Below are 24,409 nucleotides of genomic sequence, written 5' to 3'. Positions count from 1 at the left end.
GCTCTCCACTGTTTTGGAGTAGGAGGAGGAGGAGGTGGAGAAGGAGGGGGGGCCGCCGTGTGCGTCAGTAAGTCAAACATGTTCCAATAACGGGCTATATTATCTGCTGCTATTTGCAGTTTGCTGTAACCAGGCGCCAGACTGAGCTTGAGCAGAAACCTGCAGCGCTTTTTTTCTCATTGCTCTTGTGTGATGGGAACGATCTCAAAAGGAATGGCATCTGCGAGGCTGCTGGCAGAAAAGAGGTAGGCTGAAGTTGTCTATTAGTTTGGGTGTATGATGCGAATTAATAATGAATTGATGCTTTAACTACAGAGGAGGTAACTGAGTTTTACTGTAAATTCTTCATTGGACCACCTGGTTATATGTCTTTTTTTTAAGTTGTATGATGCTCTGCCAGCATAATTTCAGCACCATGGATAGCAACTTGTCATTTTTAAGGACAGTAGGATAGAAAGTTTTATAAACTGTTATTTGTGAATAAATAGCCAAACTTGATTTTCTTTGTTCCACATGGCACTTAAAATACATGTGTTGACTAGACTGAGCAAGTAAAAAGGTGTTAGTGTATTGTCTGTTACACAAACATATACACTTGCTTTTATACTGAGCTAATTCACTTTCTATTGCCATTTCCTTTTTTCAGGAATCTAACTCTTACCCCAGGTACTACAAGCACCATGCCAGAGATGGCAAGTTCGTCAGAACCTCAGCTCTAAGAGGACACAGGATGGCAGGAGGTGTAAGGAGGAACTCGGGGATGGGAAATAGATTAGAGCTATATGTGAGGCTGTTGGCACTGAGTGTGTTACTGGGAGCTGATCTGAGCTGGCTGAGCCTTAAACACCAGGTCGGGGTCAATGCCCAGAACACTGAGCGGAGGATATTGACACACATGCCTGGAGACATCATCATAGGAGCTCTGTTCTCTGTCCACCACCAACCACCTGCAGACAAGGTACATGCTGTGTGTTTATGTGCTCATTTTCTCCATATGTGATAAGTATTATTAATATCAGTCGTGTTAAACTTTGCTCAGGTCCATGAGCGAAAGTGTGGTGCGGTGCGTGAGCAGTATGGGATCCAGAGAGTGGAGGCCATGATGCACACTTTGGATCGAATCAATGCAGACCCTACTATCCTTCCGAATATCACCCTGGGCTGCGAGATCAGGTCAGAAATGAATCCAAAAAGTTCTGATGTTGTTAGTGACCTTAGCTGTTGAATTATGAGTGGAATATGTGTTGACACAATTAAGAATTTTGATACAAAAGAAGGGCTAACTAATTAGTTTGCAGGAATACAATACATCTTACACAAAACAAGCTGGTATAAGATAGCAATCCTCCTGAAGTTGACAATTTAAACATAGAATTTATCCACTTAATACCTAGATGTCTGGCATAAAACTGTGTTCCCCTTTAAAACACTATATAAAAAAACACTCCAGACTCATAAACAAATTAACTGAATTTAGCAGTGATGTTTTGCATCATTGCAACTAGTTAGCCCCAGATAGTTATTGCAAATTAAGCAACATCTTTTGGTTGGGGACTGTGCTTTTTACAACATGTTATGTTAGGAACAGTGCACCTAGGCAAGGTCCATCATATTGCATTAAAATTCCAATAATTCAAGGAAGGCAAAGGCTTTGAGTGGTCTCTGAAAACTCAAGCTTTGATTTCTGACACATATATTTTTTTATGTGGTTGTTTTTTTTAATCCAGCCATGATAAAATCAGCCAAATTGCACCTTTTTATTCGGACCCAGCATTCTAGATTTTCCCCTAATATAATGTTAACCTTGAAGAAGCATGCAAACTCACAGGGAGGCTGTAGGTAATGGAAGGGGGCTGGACACAAACAGCTGAACAGTGGTTTGAGGTCATAAGAAAAGACTGACAGCTAACTTAAGAGACAAGCTAATGAGGAAAACCAGCAGGCATCCACTTATAGCAACTTCAAGTAAATCAGAATTTTAGGTTTTCACCAACAGGGCGATATAAACTACTGATGATGGGTAGCTGGATATGCCCTTAACAATCAAATGCTTTTCAAGTTCAGTTTTTTTAAAGCTGAAGCAACAGTACTCACTCATGCTACGTGTGTTGGAGGAGCTGATTGCCACAACCATTCCTCCTTTCAAAAAGGGTTGTGGAGTGATCGCTTCCAAGTGAAATGAAACTGTGAAAAATCAGGGACAAAATCCACTGCACAAAAATGATTCTAAAGTTCAGCTAAAGCTAATATGAGGATGATGTTGCTGGTGTTGTGGCCCGGCAACAAACCTACGTGTGACCACCAGGAAGCATCTCTTCACTGCAGCTAAGCAACAACAAAAAGGCAAAAATGGAAATAAAAAGCTTTGGAAGACACCAGCCTGATTCGACTGACTCAGACTGCTGAAAGCTCATATTAGCTTTGGCTGAACTTTGGATGGCAGAATTTTCACTGCGCTAAAAATTGTGTAAGTCAAGTGTTTTTTGCTCCAAAAGAATGAGCCTGTGTTTTTAAAAAGCATCCAATTGGCTTCTCCAAGCGATCATCGTTTTCCCATGTGGCTTGCCTAAACTTAATCTTTCTACACCAGGGACTCGTGCTGGCATTCTGCGGTGGCGTTGGAGCAGAGCATTGAGTTCATTCGGGACACACTAGTGTCCAATGAAGAGGAGGAGAGCCAGGGCAGGTGCACTGCAGAGGCAGGGAGCCTTTTGGTGCAGGGGAAGAAGCCCATCGTGGGGCTGATCGGGCCAGGATCAAGCTCTGTGGCCATCCAGGTGCAAAATCTCCTCCAGCTCTTCAACATCCCACAGATAGCTTACTCAGCCACCAGCATGGATCTTAGTGACAAGGTAAGACCAAAAACAATGACATGAAAGTCATTTCAAACTTTAAACCATTTAAATACAAGGTACAAAAGGATCTTAACTTAATGTTGCTTTTCCAGTCCTTCTGGACAATTGCTGGTTTTGGGTTTCATGAAAGAAATCAAATCAGACTTTATTTATAGAGCACTTTTCATACATTTAATGTAGCACAAAGTGCTTCACAAGTTCAAAACATAAAACAACATCTAAACATATAAACCAGCCCCCCCTTCCCAGGCCCACCCATCCCCCACCCCCAAGAACACACACAGAAAGAAGACATTAAAAAGGCACAGAACAGAATGGCTTTGGATAAGAAACATGGCTGAGCACAGAGGACTAAAATGAGGAATACCATCATGGAGAGACGTTTGGACCAGGAGCTGATCAAAGCTCACAGAGACATCACCACGGAAATCACCCCGCCCCAGACAGATAGGGGAGTCCGAGCCAAAACCATGAAGCTGTGGACAGAACCCCCCCATCCAGCTGAGACAGGGCGACCCCCATGACGATGCCCCCACAGCCAGAGCTAATCACAGCTCCCAGTACAAAGGGCCCTCCGTCAGCAAACACCAGAGCTGGAGTAAAAAACTAAAAACAGAATAAATAAACAACAAAGTAGTTCAGACTAAAAGGTTAAGAAGTTGAGAATATTATAAAACAAAACAAATCTGACATAAAATATACGTAAAATTAGCTAAAACATACAGTTTAACAACCTAAGAATCTTAATAATATAAATAAATAAATAAAAAATATGAATAAATTAAAACAATGATAATAAAATATGAACACTTTCTGTAGCCCTCAGGTCCTCCAGCAGGCTGTTCCACAGATGGGGGCCGTAATACTGAAACAATGCCTCACCATGGGTTTTNCATATGATAAAAGCAAGTATTACGGCCACTTTCTGCAGCCCTCAGGTCCTCCAGCAGGCTGTTCCACAGATGGGGGCCGTAATACTGAAACAATGCCTCACCATGGGTTTTTGTTCTAACCTTAGGAATAATTAAAAGGCCGTTACCGGAGGACCTCAGGGCCCGTGAGGGTTCATATGATAAAAGCAAGTCTGATAAATAAGAAGGCCCAAGATCATTAAACTTTTATAAACCAATAAAAGTAGCTTCAAATCAATCCTGAAACACAGAGGGAGCCAATGCAGAGATTTTAAAATCAACTTGAATAGACATTATGTCTGCTTTTTACTTAAAATTGCACTTTCACTATAGACTATAGACAAAGTAACCTGACTTGCAACCATGACAAGGACAATTTTCATTGATAAATTGAATAGAAAGTTGGTGAAGAGAGGCCAGGTAGAATACATTACATAATCTAAAATAAGACAGCACGTGTATATGTGATCTATTGTAAATGACCTCAAATCTGCAGATCAGGAAGCTGACACTGACATTGCAGAGAATTCAGTAATCTGTAAAAAAAAAAAAAAATCCATAATGTCCTTTGTTCTAAAAAATCATCTGCAAGTAGATGTGCTGCAAGTTTACATGGAATGGGGTTTATTATAGGAGTTATCATGGGTGCATATATAGACAGGCTGTCATATATACTGCCAGACGTGTGAACATGTAAATTCCTTTCAACAGAGCCTGTATAAATATTTCATGAGAGTGGTGCCATCAGATATGCAACAGGCCAAAGCCATGGTGGACATTGTCAAGAAATATAACTGGAGCTACGTGTCTGCAATACATACAGAGGGTAAGACCGCATATGTATGCATGTCACTACTTTACATTTTCTCCTCTCATCTCCCTCTCTCATCATTATTTACACATGTATGAACAGGGGCAGATTATCAGACAATGAGCCCCTGGGCACAGATACGCAAAAGACAACCTTATCTCTCCTGCATAGGAGCAAGACACACACACTTTATAGTTGTTTAGCCTCTTTTTGTGTCAATGTTTTGTGTCCCTTTGTAGTTAAAATGCATCTCTTTGTGATTTTGTATCTCTTTCTCCTCATTATGTGGTTCTTTGGGGTCATTCTGTGTGCCTTTGAGGTCATTTTGTGTCTTTTTTCTTTTTTTTTTGCTGTTCTTTCTGGTTGTTTTGCCCCTTTTGGAGTTATTTTGTGTCTTTTTGTGGTAATATCTAATCTTTTCCCAGTCAGTATGTTCATTTGAGTGCCATTTTGCAGATAAAGGTCAAGGGGGGCCTTGATACTTGTGGACTTATAATATTGTCTCTTTTTTAAAAAAATGAGTCAGAAATTGAGAAATCCACACCTCTGTATTACTGTGGACATTGCCAGACTTAGTTTTTTAGTTCCAGTTTGTAGTTTAAGTAGTTTTTCAGTTTTGCATCTGAAAAGGCAAATGAGAATGTACTTGCTGACATTTAAACCTGCCATCAATTCACAGCAGAGCAGGCCCAGCCAAAGTTCATATATCATTTTAATTGTAAATGGTCTCCTGCAGCAAGCACACCGGAGTCAGTACACAGATACACATACAGTCACTCTCCTGTAAAACCTCTGATTTAGTCGTCACTGTACAGTGGAGGCCATTATATCTCTGGCAAGAATATGACATTCATATGAAATTAGCTCTGATTATATATTCTCTATAATCCTGTTCATCACTGGAACAGCCTCCCAGGGAACATCTGCTATGGGCTTTGAACTCTGTGGGTGTCGTGGTGCTCTGTCCACTGATTTCACTGATGCTTTAGCCACTGATCACATTCTCACAGCAGTTGTTCATTATCAGATTTGCATTTAATTTTTTGTTGTCCTATCTACATGTTGACTTTTGTTTCAGTGAAAAGTATAGGTGAATTAAAAGACTAAAATCAAATACTTAAATAACACATTACAAAAATAGGCAGATAAAATCGTATCTTTGTTGTTGTCTTTTACGGACAGTTTGTGATGAATGGCAACAGTACAACGGTAGAGACAGAGAATCTCAGATACAATATTTGGCAAAACACATATAAAGCTGATCTCAAGCTCTTAACACAAAGCAACCCCCACCCCCTGCTGCAGACATTTAGGCAATATCATCACACAAGGTTATCACAACTTCAAAAGATCCAGCCCCTGAACCACTAATCCTACTAATTCAGACACAAAATACATGGTAATGGCATTATTTTCAACATAAAATACCAAATATAACAAAATATTCCATACTGTACCCTCCATTTACTGCTTCTTTTTTTAACCTCTTAGTGGCTCAAGGCCATATGTTTATGAAATAAATCCCTCTTGATAGGAATAAGTGCTAAATCCTGACTGGATCGTTCCAGTTTATTCTACATAAATACACAACTGTTGTCGAGGAGGATTTATAAAAAAAAAAAAAATTAAAAACATTTGCATGCAAAATATTCTCTTCCAGGATAAAACCTCATCTCATGGGTAGCTCTTATTGTAAGAAAATCCCTATGTTTTAATGTTTATGTTGTGGACAATCTTGTTAGAGTCTAGTAGGCGGTGGGATGTTGTCAAAATGAATGCATTTGTGATTCTGTGTGTCTAATTATACACACACACATTCATTTATTTATTCATTTTATTATTTATCTGACACGACTTAGACAGCCTTGTGCATATTTACTAACTACTTACAGGAAAACCAAACAAGGCAAACATTCTGTTCAAAATTCATGAAATTAGTATGCCAAGCTCTGTTTCTGGGTTTCTAATCTCTATGAATGGTTAAAAATATGTTGCACAATCTTGGCAGTCCAACAGCACAATTATACTGCCGTATCTGTCAAATGCAGATGCTTGTTTGTTACTCTGCATGACATTTACATAAACTAATGACAAGATTTATGACCCCACAAATGATTTCAGCTTTCCCACATTCACAAAGCACACAAATAAACAGCTTAAAAATGGTCAGCTGCAATCACAAGAGCAGAGAATCCATATTTACTGTAGCCCAAGAGGTTACGATTATGTGACTATCGACACTGTGCTGCTCAGCTTACTTGACATGACATTTTGCCTTTACCTGCGGACAATAAACTTGTTCTTATTTAAAATGTTGGATGCAAAGGAGGTTAAAATGTTGATTTGGGGAAGTAGAATAGGAGGCAAAAATATTTAAGAAGAAAAAACATAATAATTGTATTGCAAACATCAGCAACATTAAACAGGGAGTTGAACTGAGGTGAAAATACAGTTTAAGAAATTAAAGATGTTACCGCTCAAGGAGGCATGCCACATATGGGGGTAAAACTCACACGTAGTAATGAAACAGATGCGTCAAACAGTGTCATGCCCGCAGTGAGAGTACACTTGCTAGGCAACAGAAAGTAGGTGACCTCATTTCCAGCATAAACAGGGAAGTGTAACCCCTGACAGTTCCCATAACGGGGACAATTTTACTTGATTCTCAAGTGTTATGCTGGCATTACACCAGTGGATTTCACTATGTGAGTGCATGCATTTGTGTGTGTGTGTGTGTCACGAGATCACACAAAAGCTAGAGTGAAAGTGTGGGAGCACAAAAAATAAAAATAAAGGCATAAATGTTTGCAGAACATAGCAATGTGAACAAAGTGTACTGGAACAGCAAGTGGTGAATTTTCAATTCAAAAACAAAATTTGACTGCTAAATAACCTATCTGCTTTCTTAAAGAGTTGTGGTTTAATTAGATAACAACCTCCAGATTTTGCAAGTGCAGTATTGTTTGTATATAAACACTATTTCTTTCACATATTACCCTCCTCAGGTAATTATGGTGAGAGTGGTATGGAGGCATTTAAAGACATGGCTGCAAAGGAGGGCATCTGCATTGCCCACTCTGATAAGATATACAGCAACGCAGGGGAGCAGAGCTTTGATAAGCTACTGCAGAAACTACGAGCCCACCTGCCCAAAGCCAGGGTTGTGGCCTGCTTCTGTGAGGGCATGACGGTCCGAGGCATACTAATGGCCATGAGACGGCAGCGCCTGGTGGGAGAATTTCTGCTGGTTGGAAGGTGAGTGCAAGATTATAATATGTTAAATTTTCAACTGCATTTTACACACGTTTGTTTTTTTGTTTTGTTTTTTTTGTTGCTTTTATTAGAGGCTAATAGAATTGACTGAAACATTTGTGCTTTAGTTTTTTTTAAGCATTAATTTCTAATCTAGACTCTCTTCAGATGTCCAGCATCATCGGATGAGATGTATTTGTTGTCATTGGGGCCATCTTTGTCCTCTCATCATCATCCTTATTATCATCTTCATCGTATCCATCAACTGCATTGGTGGTCTGGGAAAGTCAAGGTATTTTTAATGTTTTTTGGTTTTTAGGGTTGTTTTTTTTTCTCAAATTCCATGTTGATACTTTGGGTCGATTATACTAAGACAACGGGCTCCCAGGCCTGTGCCTGGTAGGCCTGTTTAGTGATCCATCAATGTCTGCTACTACTATTTTTACATTTGGTCTCTACCGCTACACTTGTTGCTGCCATTGTGAAAGGATAACTGAGCCTGCTTTGTTTTTATTTGCCTTTTACAAGCAAGCTTAATTCATGCAAATGTTTTATTGGAGTAGCATAGTGTTATTTGTTAAAAAAACAAAAGCGCTTAAATGGGGAAGCACATTTACCTTGCAAAAATGTGCAAAAATTATAGGAGCCATACAGAGAAAAACAGTGAATTAATGATGAATCTATATTCAATAGTGTAATATTGTTATTGGCACTATCAACAGTACAAATCACAAAAATGAAGAATAGCTGGCACTGATGGTTGTGATTATAAATATGCAGCACTCATATGCATTGGCTCGATCTTAATTTAGGCAAGAGAAAATGTTAAAAACTGGGCATACAGTGCAGGAGAGACAGTGTGCAATTAAAACATGAGGGATAAAAGAATAAGCGGGAAAGAGGGGGCTGATTTAGCAGGAAGCTTCACTCTCTCCGAGAATAACATGTTTTATTTTAAGGTTTAGCTCTCTGGCTCACTCTCGTTCCTCGTGTTCTATAAATGCCTTTCCTCATTAGGAGCCACATATGTAGGCTGTCGCTCAAATCTGACAGGAGGAAACATAAAATAACCTTGAACTACATATTGCAAAACACCATGCTCTATAATCCATAGAGTTTCCATACAGTTGTGGTTTTGTCATCTGCTCATTATACAAGATTATAGTTAATTTGTGTTTGTGAGTGTTTCTCCTTGCTTATCTGTTTTGAGGGTTATTTAATTTAAAATGGCAAATGTGTCTCTTTTCATGCTGTCATATGAACATGCAGGATTATTTGTGTGTCCTGTTATTGCCCTGTCTTTAAAAATCATGTTTAAATCTTGACTTTATTGGGTACATAACCTTTCTTGTTGTTCAAGTTACCTGAACAAACCATCTTTTTCATATTTCGGGAGGATTTGTCACCAGATTTTTGTGTGTGCTGCCTTTATGCTTAGGTTCAGTTTACAGGAAGAGAAAGACTAAAGGAGCAGATGATGATTTTTTGTAGCTATTGTTTTGTTGCCAGCTCTTCCTTGTGATTTTGAACTGTTGTATCCAAGCCGATGTCAGCTTGTTTGTGTAGAAATCGGTGAAGAAAGAACAGTTCCTCTTTGTTTTCAGCCAACTATGAGATGGGTTTTTGTGAAATAATGTGCAGATATTGATAGCTCAGAGGAAATTAATTTTACTAACATTACTGACTTTTCCTCTGAGGTTGAAATCAGTGTGGGGGGGCAGCTTTAAGCGTGAAAGGGGGAGAGAAAGGGGGTGACATGCAGCAAAGGACCAATGCTGGAATCAAAACAGCTGTGGCGCCCACTCTACCAACTGAGCAACTAGGTGCCCCGAAATCTGTGGTTTTGATTGCTACATCTATTGGATAGATTGCCATTAACACCCCCCCCCCCCCCCCCCCCCCCCCCCCCCCCCCCCCAAGTTGAGTAGTAATCACTTTCATAGTCTTTAACTTGTCATCTAGTGCTGAATTGGTTCAATAAAGTACTGTAATTTATGTTAGAGGTGGAAATGGAATGTAGCTAATATACTGTGTGTTGCAGTTTAGCTGGCAATGATGTGCTCAGTCACTAGTGAGAGGAGCTCCACAGCTACTGATTTGTTGAGTATCAGTGATGATTTAGAATAATCAGTTCAGTTTTAAGATGTGTTGTCACAGATATGTTTGAACATGCGCTGTAACATGTCTAATTTATGTTTAAATACCTGCAAAACTACAATCCCTCAGTTGTATTTTGTGTTTAGTGCTGTTTGGCAAATGTTGCCATGGTAGCACCAACTACAAATAGTGAATATGATAAACATTAACTGCTAAGCATTAGCATATTACGTAAATACAGGCTCAAAGAGCCTTTGGCATGATTGTGTTGTCTTCATCTTGTTATATGTTAAAGGAATACTTAACACACAAAATAATAATTTCTAAGTCAATTACTCACCCCCTGTTACTCTGAGAAAAAAGAAAACTTTGTTTTGATCCCACGCCTCAATGACGAACCTAAAAATGGCAAATATTCTTGATAAATTGGTAAAGTAAATGGGGGTGGCATATAACAATAGCAAGACTATATTAAAACATATGTTTACAAATTCTCACACAGCTTGGCAGTATAATCCATTCATTCATTTACCCAGTCATATGTTCAGAACTTCAGAACACAAACACATGCATTTTAGCTAAAACCTTACTATTTAAAACATCTCACCAAGGTTGTTTGGGTGAGGTGTCCCAATCAGACACTGTGTCACTCCCTTTCATGTCTTGTCCAGTTTAAATTTAGAAATGGATACCATTCCAGCATTAAGTTCATACCACTACAGAGTAAAGTGTCCACTCAGTTAAAATCTGGCCATAAAGTTGACCAGTTTTCTGTTTTATGATGTGAAATAAGAGCACAATTTGTGTGAGTGTGTGTGAGAACACACTTTTGTGTGTCTTCAAGCTTGTAGGTGGTGTAGCAACACGCTGCATACAGCATATTGCCCTCCCAGGTCGTTGTGTGGGTTTCAGAGCTCTCGTTCAAGAGTGATTCAAACTATCCAGAGTCAAAGCCATCCATGCTTCTCATATCCATTCCTGTCTTTTTTTACGCCAGTGAACCATTTCTGTGCTTGCTTCTCTAAGGATGTGTTATGAAATGATCTCCTACCTCACCCAGAGAACCAGGCATCATAAAAAATAAAAAAAAACAAAACACCCACACTAGTGTTGTGTAACTCCAGCTAGATTAGCGAAGTTTTTCAAAAATGACTTCCTTTGCTTTTTTGCCAGTTAAAAAAGGAAGAGTGCATTTCTTTGTGTCAGCGTGAGGTGTGCATGTTTACATGTATGCACATGTGTGGAGGAGTAATCAGCCTTCTGTCTTTGTTGATGGTAGACGACTGTCCAGAGGGAGAGATAATAATAGACGGAGTGGAAACCTTTCTGAACAGTTCACTGATGAGATAGCCCACAGTGTTTTTGAATAAATAGCAGATGAGATGTGTCTGCAGACGCTGCAGTCTGATGGTATTTGTCTGGTGTTTAAAGTTCACTGAGCATCAGGTATCTTTTGAAAATATAACTATAGAACGTTTCCAACTTACAAGTCAGTACATGCTCTGACTGTCTGCATTAAAAATATATCAACAGACTGGTTCACAGGAACAGTATGTTTTCCCAGAGCTTGAATCTGCACCGAGATATTTGCTCTAAGTCAAGTCCATCAGTATGCTCTTCATTAAAAGTGTGTCTTGATGGACTTTGCAGATAATGAGCCCATGGAAATCTTATAAATCAGCAGTCAGATACAAATGTAGCAAACAAAATTATAAGGCCACAGGCATGATACATATAAAACGAAGCATGCAACAAAATGAATGGGCTATATAATAATAAATAATGGGCTATATAAATAAAACTGACTTGAAACTGACTTGAAAAAATGGCATGTTGAAAATAAAAGACAGCCTCTCTCTTACAGCCAGCCAAGTCCTCCGAGCACCATCAACCTTTGATCCTTGGAGGTTTATTCAAGTTTTCTTTGCATATGAACATAATTTTTTTTAAAAAATGCCACTTCACATTTCTCCAACTTTGATATGTGAGCAAATACATTTTTATTTTTATCACCCAGTGAGTCTTGTGTTGGTACATCTGAGTCATCATGATAAATATTTTATTTTACTGTAACTCTCTGCAGAGCACTCATTAGGTTCATTTTGTGAGGCGCCACCTGTCTCTCTCAGTCTGTGCAACAGTGGTGTAAAATATAGTCATAAGCAGCAACTACAGCTTTTGACAGCAGGCCACATTAAAATCCTTGCTATCTTGGACTTGGTGTTATATCTCTTTATAAAATCATTATAACCTAAATACAATTAACTGTTGTACCCTAATTATGTATTTAATTAAAACCTTGATTTCTAAAATATTTGTCCCAAAGATGTTTTATAATATGAGCTAATATTGGGTGTAACATTTGCTCCTGGGACTCAGCTGAGCATTTTCAGCCACCCTGTTATCCTTTTATTCATGAATCCAGTAATATTGGATATAATTGTGAACCAGATTCAAGGCTAAGTATAGAAACCAAGGTTTCCACAACTTTTTAAACATCAAATTCAAGGACTACTCAAGTACTTTCCATGCCCACTTCCCTTAAATTCAAGGATCTAGCATAATTTGAGGCACACATCAAGGTTAATCACTGTTATAACACTGACATTCTTTATAGCAAGAGGTATCAGGTTTTACAGGAGCTCACAGACACCAATTTAAAAGAAAAAGGGTCTTAAACTTGTAGACACTTGATACACTGATGGAAGACAGTGTCAAAAGAATTCCAATATATAACATCTGCGAACGTCCACGATGACACCTATATTCTTTCCATGTGTGCATGCACTATATATCTCAGTAATTGAATTTAAAATGATGACTTAGTCAATAGCTTTATGGGAAACAAAAAATCTATTGAAGTATTACTCCCCACCCTTTGGCAGCTCTATGGGTCGATTACCACTTCACGACTTTCTCAAGTCAACCACATAAAATATCTTTAAAACAATCAGTCCATGGGATTTATGAACAAACAACATGCAAACAAGACAGTAAATCTGAGACTGAGAGGCAACAAGACCAGCAGTCCCAACAACAGAGGCCTCCCTCCACTGCTGCTGAAACAGGAACTCTTTGGCACCTCATGTCCAGGCCAGGTGCACCAAGAACAAAACAAGCAAACAAACAAAAAAAGAACACATGTAAAATATGAGTCATATTACAACCAATTCTTATTCTAACTATCCGCTGTGCCTTTGTCTGTCTGTCTCTCTCCTCCTCTTGTTCAGTGATGGCTGGGCAGACAGGTATGATGTGACCGATGGCTACCAGAGGGAAGCAGCTGGTGGAATCACTATAAAGCTAAAATCTGCATATGTGACCTGGTTTGACGATTATTACCTGAACCTAACGCCTGATGCCAACCTGAGGAACCCCTGGTTCCCCGAGTTCTGGCAGCATCGCTTCCAGTGCCGACTGAGAGGGCACCCACAAGAGAGCACCAAATACAACCGCACCTGCACCTGTTAGTACAGCATCATGTTTCACACACCTGTTGACATATCCTAAAAGTTTTTTTCATCGGTTTAGATGATAGTGATTGGATTTCTCCTTATGAGCAGGTCTCTGTTCTCCACAGGGAGAGAGTCTTTGCGCCATCAGTACGCCCAAGACACCAAGATGGGCTTTGTCATAAATGCCATCTATTCCATGGCTTACGGCCTGCACGCCATGCAGGAGTCCCTCTGTCCAGGATATAAGGTACGATAATGAGCAGCGTGCACATTTGCATGCTTTCACATTGGACAGTACTGACAGTGTTTGTTCGTCCCCTGTTGACAGGGCTTGTGTGAAAACATGCGGCCCATTGATGGCCGCAAGCTGCTGGATTTCCTGATGAGAACCAACTTCACTGGTGTGTCTGGGGAGACCATCCACTTTGACCAGAATGGAGACTCACCAGGCAGGTAAGGAGTATATTAGGGAAAGAAATGACAAAGTTGAAAGGAACATTAAACGTATGCATACGCTGCTTCATACACACAGTTTTGTGCCCCAGGTATGAAATTATGAACTTCAAGCTCACAGGCGAGGATGAGTACGCTTACATCCATGTGGGAAGTTGGGATCAGGGTGGCCTCAAGATGAACGATGAGGAAATCTGGAGTAACAACAGTGACATCATCCAGTCAGTCTGCTCTGAGCCCTGCCAGAAGGCACAGATTAAGGTATGCACCACTTCAACACACAGTCAAGAAAATTTGATAAGCTATGTTGAGTTTCTAAGATTTCAATACATTTCAACACCTATTCATTTATTTGCATGCATTCAGCAGAGCATTTATCAACCTCTACAAGCTATAAAGGATTTAGACTCATACATAATACCATGGAAATTCAGTTTTGCCAGCACTGGTAGCTGCTTCTGTTTGTCTGCTGCTTCATGGTTTGATTTCATACATTAACATTTCACTATGGAGCAGATATCAAAGTTTTTCTGAAGAAAACTGTCAAGCAAGACCCACACAGCAGCCATTCCTTGGTCCCATGGGTTTGCAAAATGTGTAATATCGCTCCAATCAGACTCTCCCATTCCCCACCAGGGACTCAGAAAAGCTCTTTGTTCAAGCTTTAATCATGTCCCATCTGGGCTCCTGCAACTCCCTGCAGCTCCTCCAAATCATAGAGAACACTGCAGTCTGCCTCCTCTTAATCATCCCAAAAGTCTCTAACATTAAACCCATCCTACACACTCTACACCAACTCCCTGCAATGTGGCAGCTTGTAGAGAATTCAAAACTCCAGTCTCGTGCTTTGGAGGAGATCTGCTTGTTCACACCTCCAGGCCTTACACCCCAGCCCACGTTCCTCTTTGGTTATACCAGCTGCTTGTCTCTGTCCGACCTGTGCTGACCTTGAGGAGCGATTCCCCGCTTCCTGTCATTTTAGTAATGCTTTTCTTCAAAAACAAAACACCTCACACTGTGTTCTCTCAAAGTTTCCATCTCTGCTCACTACACCTATGATTCCTTTCATCCACCCATGAAGCCTGTCCCAGGGTACAATCACAGGAAACATTCAAAAGTAACACACAGTTTCCAGATCTCCTAACCGGTATGCCTTTAGACTGTGAGAGGAAACTGGAGCACCCTGGGAGACACCAGGCAAACCAACCTTTTCTTAACCCAGGTTGTAACAAATTGCCACACCCAGTGGTGTAATGGTTTTATCTGAGGTAGGAGTATCACTCGGTAGATGAAGATGTTACAAAGAAGGAAGTGGGTATAATCTCATATATTCCAATGGTTTAAACCTTGCATGTCTAAAATCCGACCCGAGGGCCAATTATGGTCCTCTAACTGATTTTCAATGGCCCTCAGCATGTTGTTCAAAATATACCATATGTGGCCTCACACATGTTTGGTTAATGAAGCCAAATCGCTTTGCATTTTTCTGTCAACCTCACAATGGCAGAACTATCACACTGTTTGTCGGAACTACGCAGCAGAACTCATGTGTTTTCATGAACAACATGACATCAAACAAGCAAACCAACTGTAACCCAACAGCAGACATTTCCCACTAAGTAGCAGACATGGCCACAGCAAAGGAAGGGTGTAAAAAAAATATCACTTGAGAATCGCGATTTTAATGTTTTGTGAGTGTTTTTGAGAATCAATACAGTATTGATTTTTTTTCTTTTAATAACCAGTATGATGTGAGAAGCAGCTGACCCCTGGATATTTTCACATTATCTAATACAGCCCCCATTTAAAAAAGTTTGGACACCCCTGCTGTAAACGCACAGAAAAAGAGGTTGCCAAACCCCATTTACCTGCATTTACCCTCCACTCTCCACTACACCACTTATCAAGCCCCTTGGAGTCTACACGCTGAGACACATTCTTCAACTTCGTTAATACTATGAAACGGTCACGGTTACATTCCCATCCAACATTTGTATGTGGGGCCCATGTGGATAGTAAATAGACTGAAAAACAGGCCCCAAATGGGATTGTCCACGGGTTCCCTAATGGCCCCAGTCGCCCACATGGTGAGTTTACCCAAGTAGGCCCCTCATAGGGGGGACTTAGACTTTAGGGTCTCAGATGGGAGACACACTGTGGTCTCCCAGGTGGAAGTCCAGTTTTGTTTGACTCTTTACGCTCCCCTCCCTCCAGCCCTCCCTGAAGACTTTCTCGCTTTTTATACCGTCAGGACAGTGTCAAGTAATGCTAAAAAATGGGTTTATATTGAAAATAGTTGAAAGCTTGGTGCTTCCATATAGACACCAAAGGCTGTGTGCTTTGTCAGTATCACAGGGCATGACCAAGTGGCAATATTTGGGAATGACAAAGGGCTGGGCAAACATACACACTCTACACGGAGATTTGAATCCAGAACTTTCTGCAAGTGACAGCATGAACCACTGACCCACCACACCTTCAGCTTATTTTCACACTGAAAAGCCGATAGTACAAAGATAATATCATTTAAATAATAAGTATACATCTGTTCTATACATCTTTCTTTTTTTTATTTCTTTTTATCCCCTAATGAAGAAATCCTCATTTCCCAGTCAGAGTTTAAGATTAGCTACAGAAAAGTGCCACTGGAGCTTTGAGACCTTTCCGCCCTCTCATACTAGCATGCGTATGTGTGTGTGTGTGTGTGTGTGTGTGTGTGTGTGTGTGTGTGTGTGTGTGTGTGTGTGTGTGTGTGTGTGTGTGTCTGTCTGTCTGTCTGTCTCCAGGTGATCCGTAAAGGAGAGGTGAGCTGCTGTTGGACTTGCACTCCCTGCAAGGAGAACGAGTTTGTGTTTGATGAGTACACTTGTCAAGCCTGTGTCCTCGGCTTCTGGCCCACTGATGACCTCACTGGTAAATGCACTTTGTTTATGTGCCTGTTGCAAAGATTTCCAGACAGGCCAGAAGAGCCTTCAAATCTGGGTCACACACTTGTGGTGCACCCAAAATCCCCTTGCGTCTTACGTACCACACACACACACACACACACACACACACACACACACACACACACACACACACACACACTCTGAAAATCTGGCAAACGCTCTGAGCTAAGACACAGAAATCAACACAAATACTTATGTACTGTACACACACCAAGAGACTTTAGATCCTTGCCAGAATAAAGGATTTGGCTGAGGCCAGATTTCTTAACTCCAAAGTCTGTAAAAAACTGTTTGAAGCCCAAATTCATGCCCTTTTGTAAGCACTTATTGTCTCCCACGATATTTCTCTTCCTTTGTAGTTTTAAAAAAAACACATGAAGGCAGTTTTTATGTGTGTATCCTCCATAGGACACCAGGAGTGTGTTTATCTTGCCGCTCCACTGATACATCTCTCGGCGATCCCTCTTTCTTCCCTTACAGATCCCTTTAATGTTTCACACACACACACACACACACACACACACACACACACACACACAAAAAGAGTCAACTTATATGACCCACTGCATCACAGACTGAATATTTTACACATACAGTAACAATTGTTGTTCACAGTAAATAGTGCAGCATGTGTGAATTTCTTCCACCTGCTGTTAAATGCAAACACTTGAATAGATCCTCTCATTCTTCTGTGTTTTGTTTTCTCACTCCCCATCATCTCTCTGTATTGCGCAGGTTGTGAGCCCATCCCTGTGCAGTATGTACGTTGGGGGGATCCAGAGCCCATCGCTGCTGTGGTCTTCGCCTGCCTGGGCCTCATGGCTACACTTTTTGTGACTTCCGTCTTCATCAAGTAATCACAGCCTACAGCTTTACTAGTACATACGCAGTAAAATCAGTGGGTCAAAATGATCCGACCTGGGTCAATAGCAATAACATACACCAACGCAACAATGGGCCAACTTAATGCAGTGTCCATGCATAGAAAATCACTGACAGGTTGTTGTTTTGACCCAGAGCTGGTGTTATTATCTCCACCAGGCCTGGAGGTTATCATGATTTTTTATTTTTTTACTTATTTTTGTAGGAATGCATTTGTGTATATCTGTCTGTCCGCAGCTAAACTCAAATACTATAGGACCAGCTGTCTTTTACCAGTTTTGTGAATCTAGACATGATTTGATACATTTGTAGATTTTGGGACACTCCTGTGGTCAAGTCGTCCAGTCGTGAGCTCTGCTATATCATCCTGGCTGGAATATGTCTGGGCTACCTGTGCACCTTCAGCCTTATTGCCAAGCCACACATAATCTACTGCTACCTCCAGCGGCTGGGAATCGGACTGTCCCCTGCCATGAGCTACTCTGCACTGGTCACAAAGGTATTTTCTTTCCTGTTTTGTTCCCAGGTGGTAAAGGAACAAACATAACCTTGGTTCCAGCATCAGCTTATTTTGATGTCAAAATCTACAACGTGGCAGTATTCCATACAGCAAAAAATATCTTTACACCCTCCCATTAACTCTTTAAAACCCTTTATTTCTCTCAAAAACATGGACAGAAGGCAATGAGCAACTTAAAAAGACATAACCCAAAAAATAGCAAGAAATTAGTAAAAAATTACAAGAAAATTACCTAAATATAGACAAAAAATAAAAGTTAAAAACAAAAACACACAAGAAAATAGCCTGAAAAGTGCAGATAAATTAAAAATATACATGCATAATTTGTTTCTGTAACATTATTTTAAATATATAACTATAATGATTATAAATATTTTTTTCTGGGCATTTTGCCCTAGTATTTGATCATTTTCTGACAATCCTCTTTTTTCCTTTTTCTTTTTAATTTTCAGATCATTTTTTAAATTACCTTTTACTAATTTTTGAGACATTTGTTGCCAAGTGGGTCATAGCCTTTTTTTCCCAAGGTGTCAGGGATTTCAAAGGGTAAAGGTTAAATTAGAAATTCTCAGTTTTCTCCATTTTTTGACACACGTCCACGTGTTGGGATTGAGATGCCGAATAGATGGTCAGCAGAACAAAACTGCAAAATGTACACTGAAATTCTAGCTGTCTGACATCACACACACACACATCACATGTTGGAGCTTTTGGCAGAGGAGAGAGCTGCCGATGATGTTGCAAACATTCATTTGATCAGACAACTTTGTCTACTATCATGGTCCAATTTTAAAAAAAAACATAAATAGAAGGGCATCTAAGGATAAGGGCAGGAGTAAAAGAGCTACCTCCAGAGATTGGATGATGGCCAATTGTAAGAGAGGTACTGGAGAAGTTTAGAATCTGGTGTGGGCTGAGGTTGATGTTTAAAATCTGGTTACTAAAAGGGAGATTACTGTTATGAATCAGAGCGAGCAGTATTATCCACAGTTGATTTAAGTGAAGCCTGCAAAACCATTTGATCTATTTTTGATCCAGACCAACCGTATAGCACGGATCCTGGCAGGCAGCAAGAAGAAGATCTGCACCAAAAAGCCGCGCTTTATGTCCGCCTGCGCGCAATTGGTCATCGCCTTCCTACTCATACTGCTGCAGCTTGGGATTATTGTGGCACTTCTCATCATAGAGCCACCACAGGTGTGTGGTGTGTGTGTGTGTGTGTGTGTGTGTGTGTGTCTGTCTGTTTCAGTGTGGGCGATGCTCATTTACATTTATTGATGCAGCTACACTGACCTCTTCCTTTTCTTCCTCCTAGGTGATCTATGACTACCCCAGTATCCGTGAAGTACACTTGATCTGCAACCTGACCACTCTGGGGGTGGTGGCGCCCCTGGGCTACAATGGCCTGCTTATCCTGAGCTGCACCTTCTACGCCTTCAAGGTACCGCTGCATAACAGTAGTTGAAGAAATACTTAACCCACAAAATGAACATTTTTATAACTATTACTCACTGCATGTTACTTTGAGTTTGTGAAGAAAACTTTTTTTCCTTGCATGCCTCTATTGTGAATGGAGAATCCAAAAAAGACAAACATTCTTCAGGTAAAAGGGGACAGCGTACCAAAACATCCTTTTACACACTCTCACGCAAATCTAATTTATTTATAATTAAAACACGTCAAAAGAAACAGTCTCATGTGTGGTGGAGTGGCGTGTCCAGGCATTCTCAGGTGCACTTCTTGTAAGCAGAAGTGTTTTATGTTGCAGCATTTTTGTGAAAATGCATGTGTCTGGAAAGTGCTGAGCATACGACTGGATAAATACGACTTGGACTATACTCCATAAGTTGTGTGAGAGTTTGCAAATGGATGTTTTGATATAGTTTTGCTGTTGTTAAATGTGGTCCCTGTTTACTTCAATTCATCAAGAATGTTTACCTTTCTTACATTCTCTGTTCACCGTGGAGGCATGCAAGAAAAAACATTTTCTCCATGAAATCAAGGAAACATGCAGTGCGTAACTGCTATAAAAACGGTCATTTTTCAAGTGAAGTATTCTTTTAACACAAATTGTATACTTTTTCACGTTTATAGGTCTTTAGACTCAGACCTTTTCTTATTGTCCTTTCTACTTCAACGTCTCACACTGCTTTAAAATCTCTGTTCTTCCTTTTTTCCTACAGACTCGTAATGTTCCAGCTAATTTTAATGAGGCCAAGTATATTGCCTTTACCATGTATACCACCTGTATCATCTGGCTGGCCTTTGTTCCTATTTACTTTGGCTCCAACTACAAGATCATAACCATGTGCTTTAGTGTCAGCCTCAGTGCCACAGTGGCTCTCTGCTGCATGTTTGTCCCAAAGGTAAGAAATGGAAACAAATACTGTCAGTTACAATGAAAAAGTTACACAGCTTACAAATGTCCTGTCTTCTTTTTTGGGTATAATTAGTTTATTCCTTCATCTTTATGCTTTATATTATTTTATCGTTCATTTTCTGGTCAGGTGTACATCATGCTTGCTAAGCCGGAGAAAAACGTCCGGAGTGCTTTCACAACATCTACCGTGGTGCGCATGCATGTCGGTGATGCCAAGAAAGCTGCCAAGACTGCCAAATCCTCTAGCAGCATGGCCAACCTGTTTCGACGCCGTGGCTCTGCACAAGACAACATCAGGTATATGGGGACCTGAGTGGGTATTAAGCTATGAATAAATTAACTCCTGAACACCTGAGTCCAGTTGCATAAGCGTCTTAAAGGAATACTTTATCCCCCAAATGATTGTTTGCTTATCACTTACTCACCCCATGTTGCCTTGAATTCGGGATAAAAACGTTTATTTTTTCTCACATGCCTCAACGGTGAAGAAAAAATCCCCAAACAGATGAAATTCTTTATGATTTAAAAAACAGCAAAACTATATCAAAACATCCATTGAATTATACTGTGAGAGTTTGTAAAGAAATGTTTTCTAATTGTTTTGCTGATGACACAGAGCAAAATGCATCATAACGCGGAAGCCACATCCACTGAGAAGGACACTATCTGTGCCACAATAAGCAAACAAGGGCTGAAATGCTAACAAAATGCCTGAAGCTAGCTAGAAACATTCAAAATCAACATGTCATATGCATATTTTATTAGTTATGTATATTATTTATTAGTAAAATACTTGCTAAGTGTCAGGATCCCACAGATTCCCCCCATTCTCTCTACTGATCCCTTACTTCTGTTTCCTCATTTGTCCTCTAAAAAACCTCAGTTTTAGGTTCAGCAGCTTACAAAAACTTAATTTTGGGTTCTTTACATCATTGGTGGTGCATCTAATCACACAGCGGCTTTTAGGTATTTTTCAGTTGTTTGCTAGCAGACAGAAAAAACATGGAGCCACCCTCACTCTATACAAAGTCCATGGAGAGCGCTGGATTGTTTTTCCCCCTGGAGGGAACCGGACTTAAATCAGCTCTGTCTCGATTAAACCTGGACCCCTTTTACTTTACTTCATCAATATTTTTCTCAGTTACTGGATTGTTTGCTCTTTGAGGGGACACAAAAGAAAAACAAACTTTCTGTCACATATTCAACATTACATGGGGTTAGTTACTGATATACAAACAATTGTTTAAGGGATGAGGTTATCCTTTTAAAATGCATTTCCCTAAGGTAGTTCTCATTTAGTTTTTATAGAAAGTATATAGAATATATATTTTTTAATACATTTTGCTACTCTTAAATCATTTTTCTCCTGCATGTCCAACATTTAAATAAGAGAAAGCACTTTTAGTGTCAGCTTATTTTTTGCCATTGATAACTGTATAAAAACGTGGCAGGGAATTGTTCTTAGACAATCAAAATTCTATAAAGACGTCATCATTGGCTATCTATAAAATATTTACTTTGTAATACAATCATGTCATCAATTGCCATATTCATTAGACAAGAATTTGGCTTCCCTTTTTGCTGATTTTTGTCAGATGTGGTTAATAAAGATACTATAAAAGATACTGGCATAATCATGGTTTGCATAATTCATCTTAACTTATGTAAGGACTTCATTAGTAATGGTCTAATGTACAAAAGGGGGGAAGGGGCTATGAGCAGAAAGCTGCAGGAAGTCATAGCGGAGAGACTACCTGCTTGGTTTATCATCAGGCAATCTACACCTCTGTCCTTACAGCCACATATTTTAGTTGTTGACACCCCTGAGTCCATCTGTACAGATGGAAACTGCTGAGATATTTCCAAGAACACAACTATCCCTGTTCCTTCTTAAACTGTCTTTGGTAAATCAGAACTGAATCCACTCCAACAGGCTGAATACGCCAAGAAAAACTGTTCCCCGAGCTGAGAAAAGGCTACCTCATTTGGGTTAAGTACTCCCACAGGAGAGCCGCTGCCTTTAAGGATTTCTCTTTCTAGGGAAGATAAAAAGAAAATGGAGGGAGATGTAAAATTACACAGACAGCAAAATATAGAACGGGGGATGGTAGAAATACAGACACGAAGAAGTAGAACATGAGAAGATGTGCAGTATTACACAGTGGATCTGTCGTATTTATCATCACCTTTTAACAAATGTAAACATGTCTTTTATATGTGTTGCAGTTCCAATGGGAAATCAGTGACATGGGCTCAGAGTGAGCAGGCCTACAGACCAAACATATGGAAGAGGATGTCATTTCATGTCAAGAAAAAGCAAGCAGTGGAGGTGAACCAAACCGCCATCATCAAGCCTTTCTCTAAAGATGGAGGTACACCTGCGGATGCTGGTGTCCAAGAGCAGTATGAAGAGCAACAGGTGTCTCAGCCCTTCAACTGCTCCCCCTCTCAGTCACCAAGGGGCTTCCAGGGAGGCGAGACAGGAGAGGAGGGACAGGCGTTACCCACCTACGTACCTGAGCACCCTGGGGTGAGAAGAAGAGGTGGGGATAACAGCCAGGGTGTTGGTATGGTGGATGGAGGTGACATTAGCGTCATCGGAGTGGGTGACATCGGCATAGGCATGATTGGCGGCCAAGCTCAGGGGACCATCATGGACCAAATCAGCTGCGTGGTTAACCGCTTCACGGCCAACATCAGCGAGCTGAACACCATGATGCTGCCAGGGGGAGTCAGCTCCACATCCACCACTGCTCTGCCTGCAGCTGCAGACGCCGCCCCCTGCCCACCTCAATACCTCACATCCAGAGGCAGACAGGCCCCATCCACTGTCACCACATACGCAGAGGTCACAGCCGTCTCCAATTTCTGCGAGAATCGACCAGCAGGTAAGATTTACGAGCACCTGGCCGGGACTTGCGTAAGCAGCAGGCGAGCCAAGGATATGGAGGAGCTGGTGGCTTTGACGCCTCCTTCCCCATTTAGAGACTCATCTCTGAGCTCCAGCGGCAGCTCACCTCCATCTGAGGCTGAATACGGCCAGTTGCTGCTGAGACACTACAGCCAGAGCTCCTCCTCTCTCTAAACCTGCTCTCTCTGCACCCTCCTTGTCCATTTGGAGTATTTTAAACCCCAAAAGACAAAGCTTGAGCCTGGACCAAACTCTTGGATGCCTTTCTACATGTGGATATCCTGAATTTTGAACAGTTTTTAAAATGTATTTTCATTTTCAGATTGGATTGAATGCACCCATACATGCCTCCACTGAGAGAGAAAAATACCAGTGGCAAGACTGCAAATGCTAAATGCTGAAAATAAGCTGAGCAAAGTCAGTGCTTCATCATTTGTTTCCAAGTGAGTAGAGAACTTGACAAACTGAAACACACATACGGGCATTTTACATACCTCTAAATGCTATACTGACTGACACAGCTTTCTTGCTCCCAAAGAAAACACTGATAAGCTGAAAAAACAAATGTAAAACCACGTATTACACTTTACTTCATTATTAAATGGTTAAACAGTTTGGAAAATTTACCAGATATTTATTTTCAGTGTTTCTTTGGATTATGGCTCATATACTGAATCTCAGAATGGCATCTGATTTTTTAGATAAGTGCAGATATAACATTAAAGATAGTCGTATTTCAGTTGTATATTTTGCATCACATATTATCTTTAACACAAAGTGATTTTTTTCTTACTTGTTACTGTATATTATTGCTGTTGACTTTATGCACATGTGATGTTTTTGTTTACTGACAAATTGCCCTGATTTTTAATATTTTGAGACCCAGGTGGATGCAGATTGTATCAGCATGAAGGCATCTGTCCAGAAGAAAATA

The 24,409-nt window shown here is 40.3% G+C and overlaps 1 protein-coding gene across 2 annotated transcripts; it reads left to right on the top strand.

Moving 5' to 3' along the window:
* Positions 1 to 147: 147 nt before the first annotated feature.
* On the top strand, positions 148 to 24,045 carry grm5a (glutamate receptor, metabotropic 5a). Of its 2 annotated transcripts, XM_042498582.1 has the most exons (19): positions 148 to 245; positions 647 to 958; positions 1,040 to 1,173; positions 2,591 to 2,852; positions 4,478 to 4,592; positions 7,583 to 7,832; positions 13,157 to 13,392; positions 13,507 to 13,628; positions 13,710 to 13,834; positions 13,927 to 14,095; positions 16,621 to 16,747; positions 17,518 to 17,635; positions 17,977 to 18,163; positions 19,223 to 19,381; positions 19,500 to 19,625; positions 20,368 to 20,550; positions 20,692 to 20,861; positions 22,791 to 23,452; positions 23,798 to 24,045. In XM_042498582.1, exons 2-19 carry the CDS (start codon positions 731 to 733, stop codon positions 23,830 to 23,832), a joined length of 3,408 nt encoding a protein of 1,135 aa, XP_042354516.1. In that variant the 5' UTR covers positions 148 to 245; positions 647 to 730; the 3' UTR covers positions 23,833 to 24,045. The 2 variants fall into 2 exon arrangements, with proteins under 2 accessions (XP_042354516.1, XP_042354515.1); XM_042498581.1 differs by having other exon boundaries at positions 22,791 to 24,045.
* Positions 24,046 to 24,409: the final 364 nt, after the last annotated feature.

The sequence above is a fragment of the Plectropomus leopardus genome, chromosome 13 (genome assembly GCF_008729295.1).
Source record: "Plectropomus leopardus isolate mb chromosome 13, YSFRI_Pleo_2.0, whole genome shotgun sequence".
Classification (NCBI taxonomy): Eukaryota; Metazoa; Chordata; class Actinopteri; order Perciformes; family Serranidae; genus Plectropomus; species Plectropomus leopardus.
This window is presented reverse-complemented; position numbering and strand designations above follow the sequence as displayed.

What these genes read in the sequence shown, in the direction of transcription:
- grm5a (XM_042498581.1), top strand. Translation starts at nt 731, where the DNA reads ATGGCAGGAGGTGTAAGGAGGAACTCGGGGATGGGAAATAGATTAGAG. An exon ending in ACCCTGGGCTGCGAGATCAG is followed by an intron (nt 1,174 to 2,590) that starts GTCAGAAATGAA and finishes TTTCTACACCAG; the next exon opens with GGACTCGTGCTGGCATTCTG. An exon ending in ATACAACCGCACCTGCACCT is followed by an intron (nt 13,393 to 13,506) that starts GTTAGTACAGCA and finishes TGTTCTCCACAG; the next exon opens with GGAGAGAGTCTTTGCGCCAT.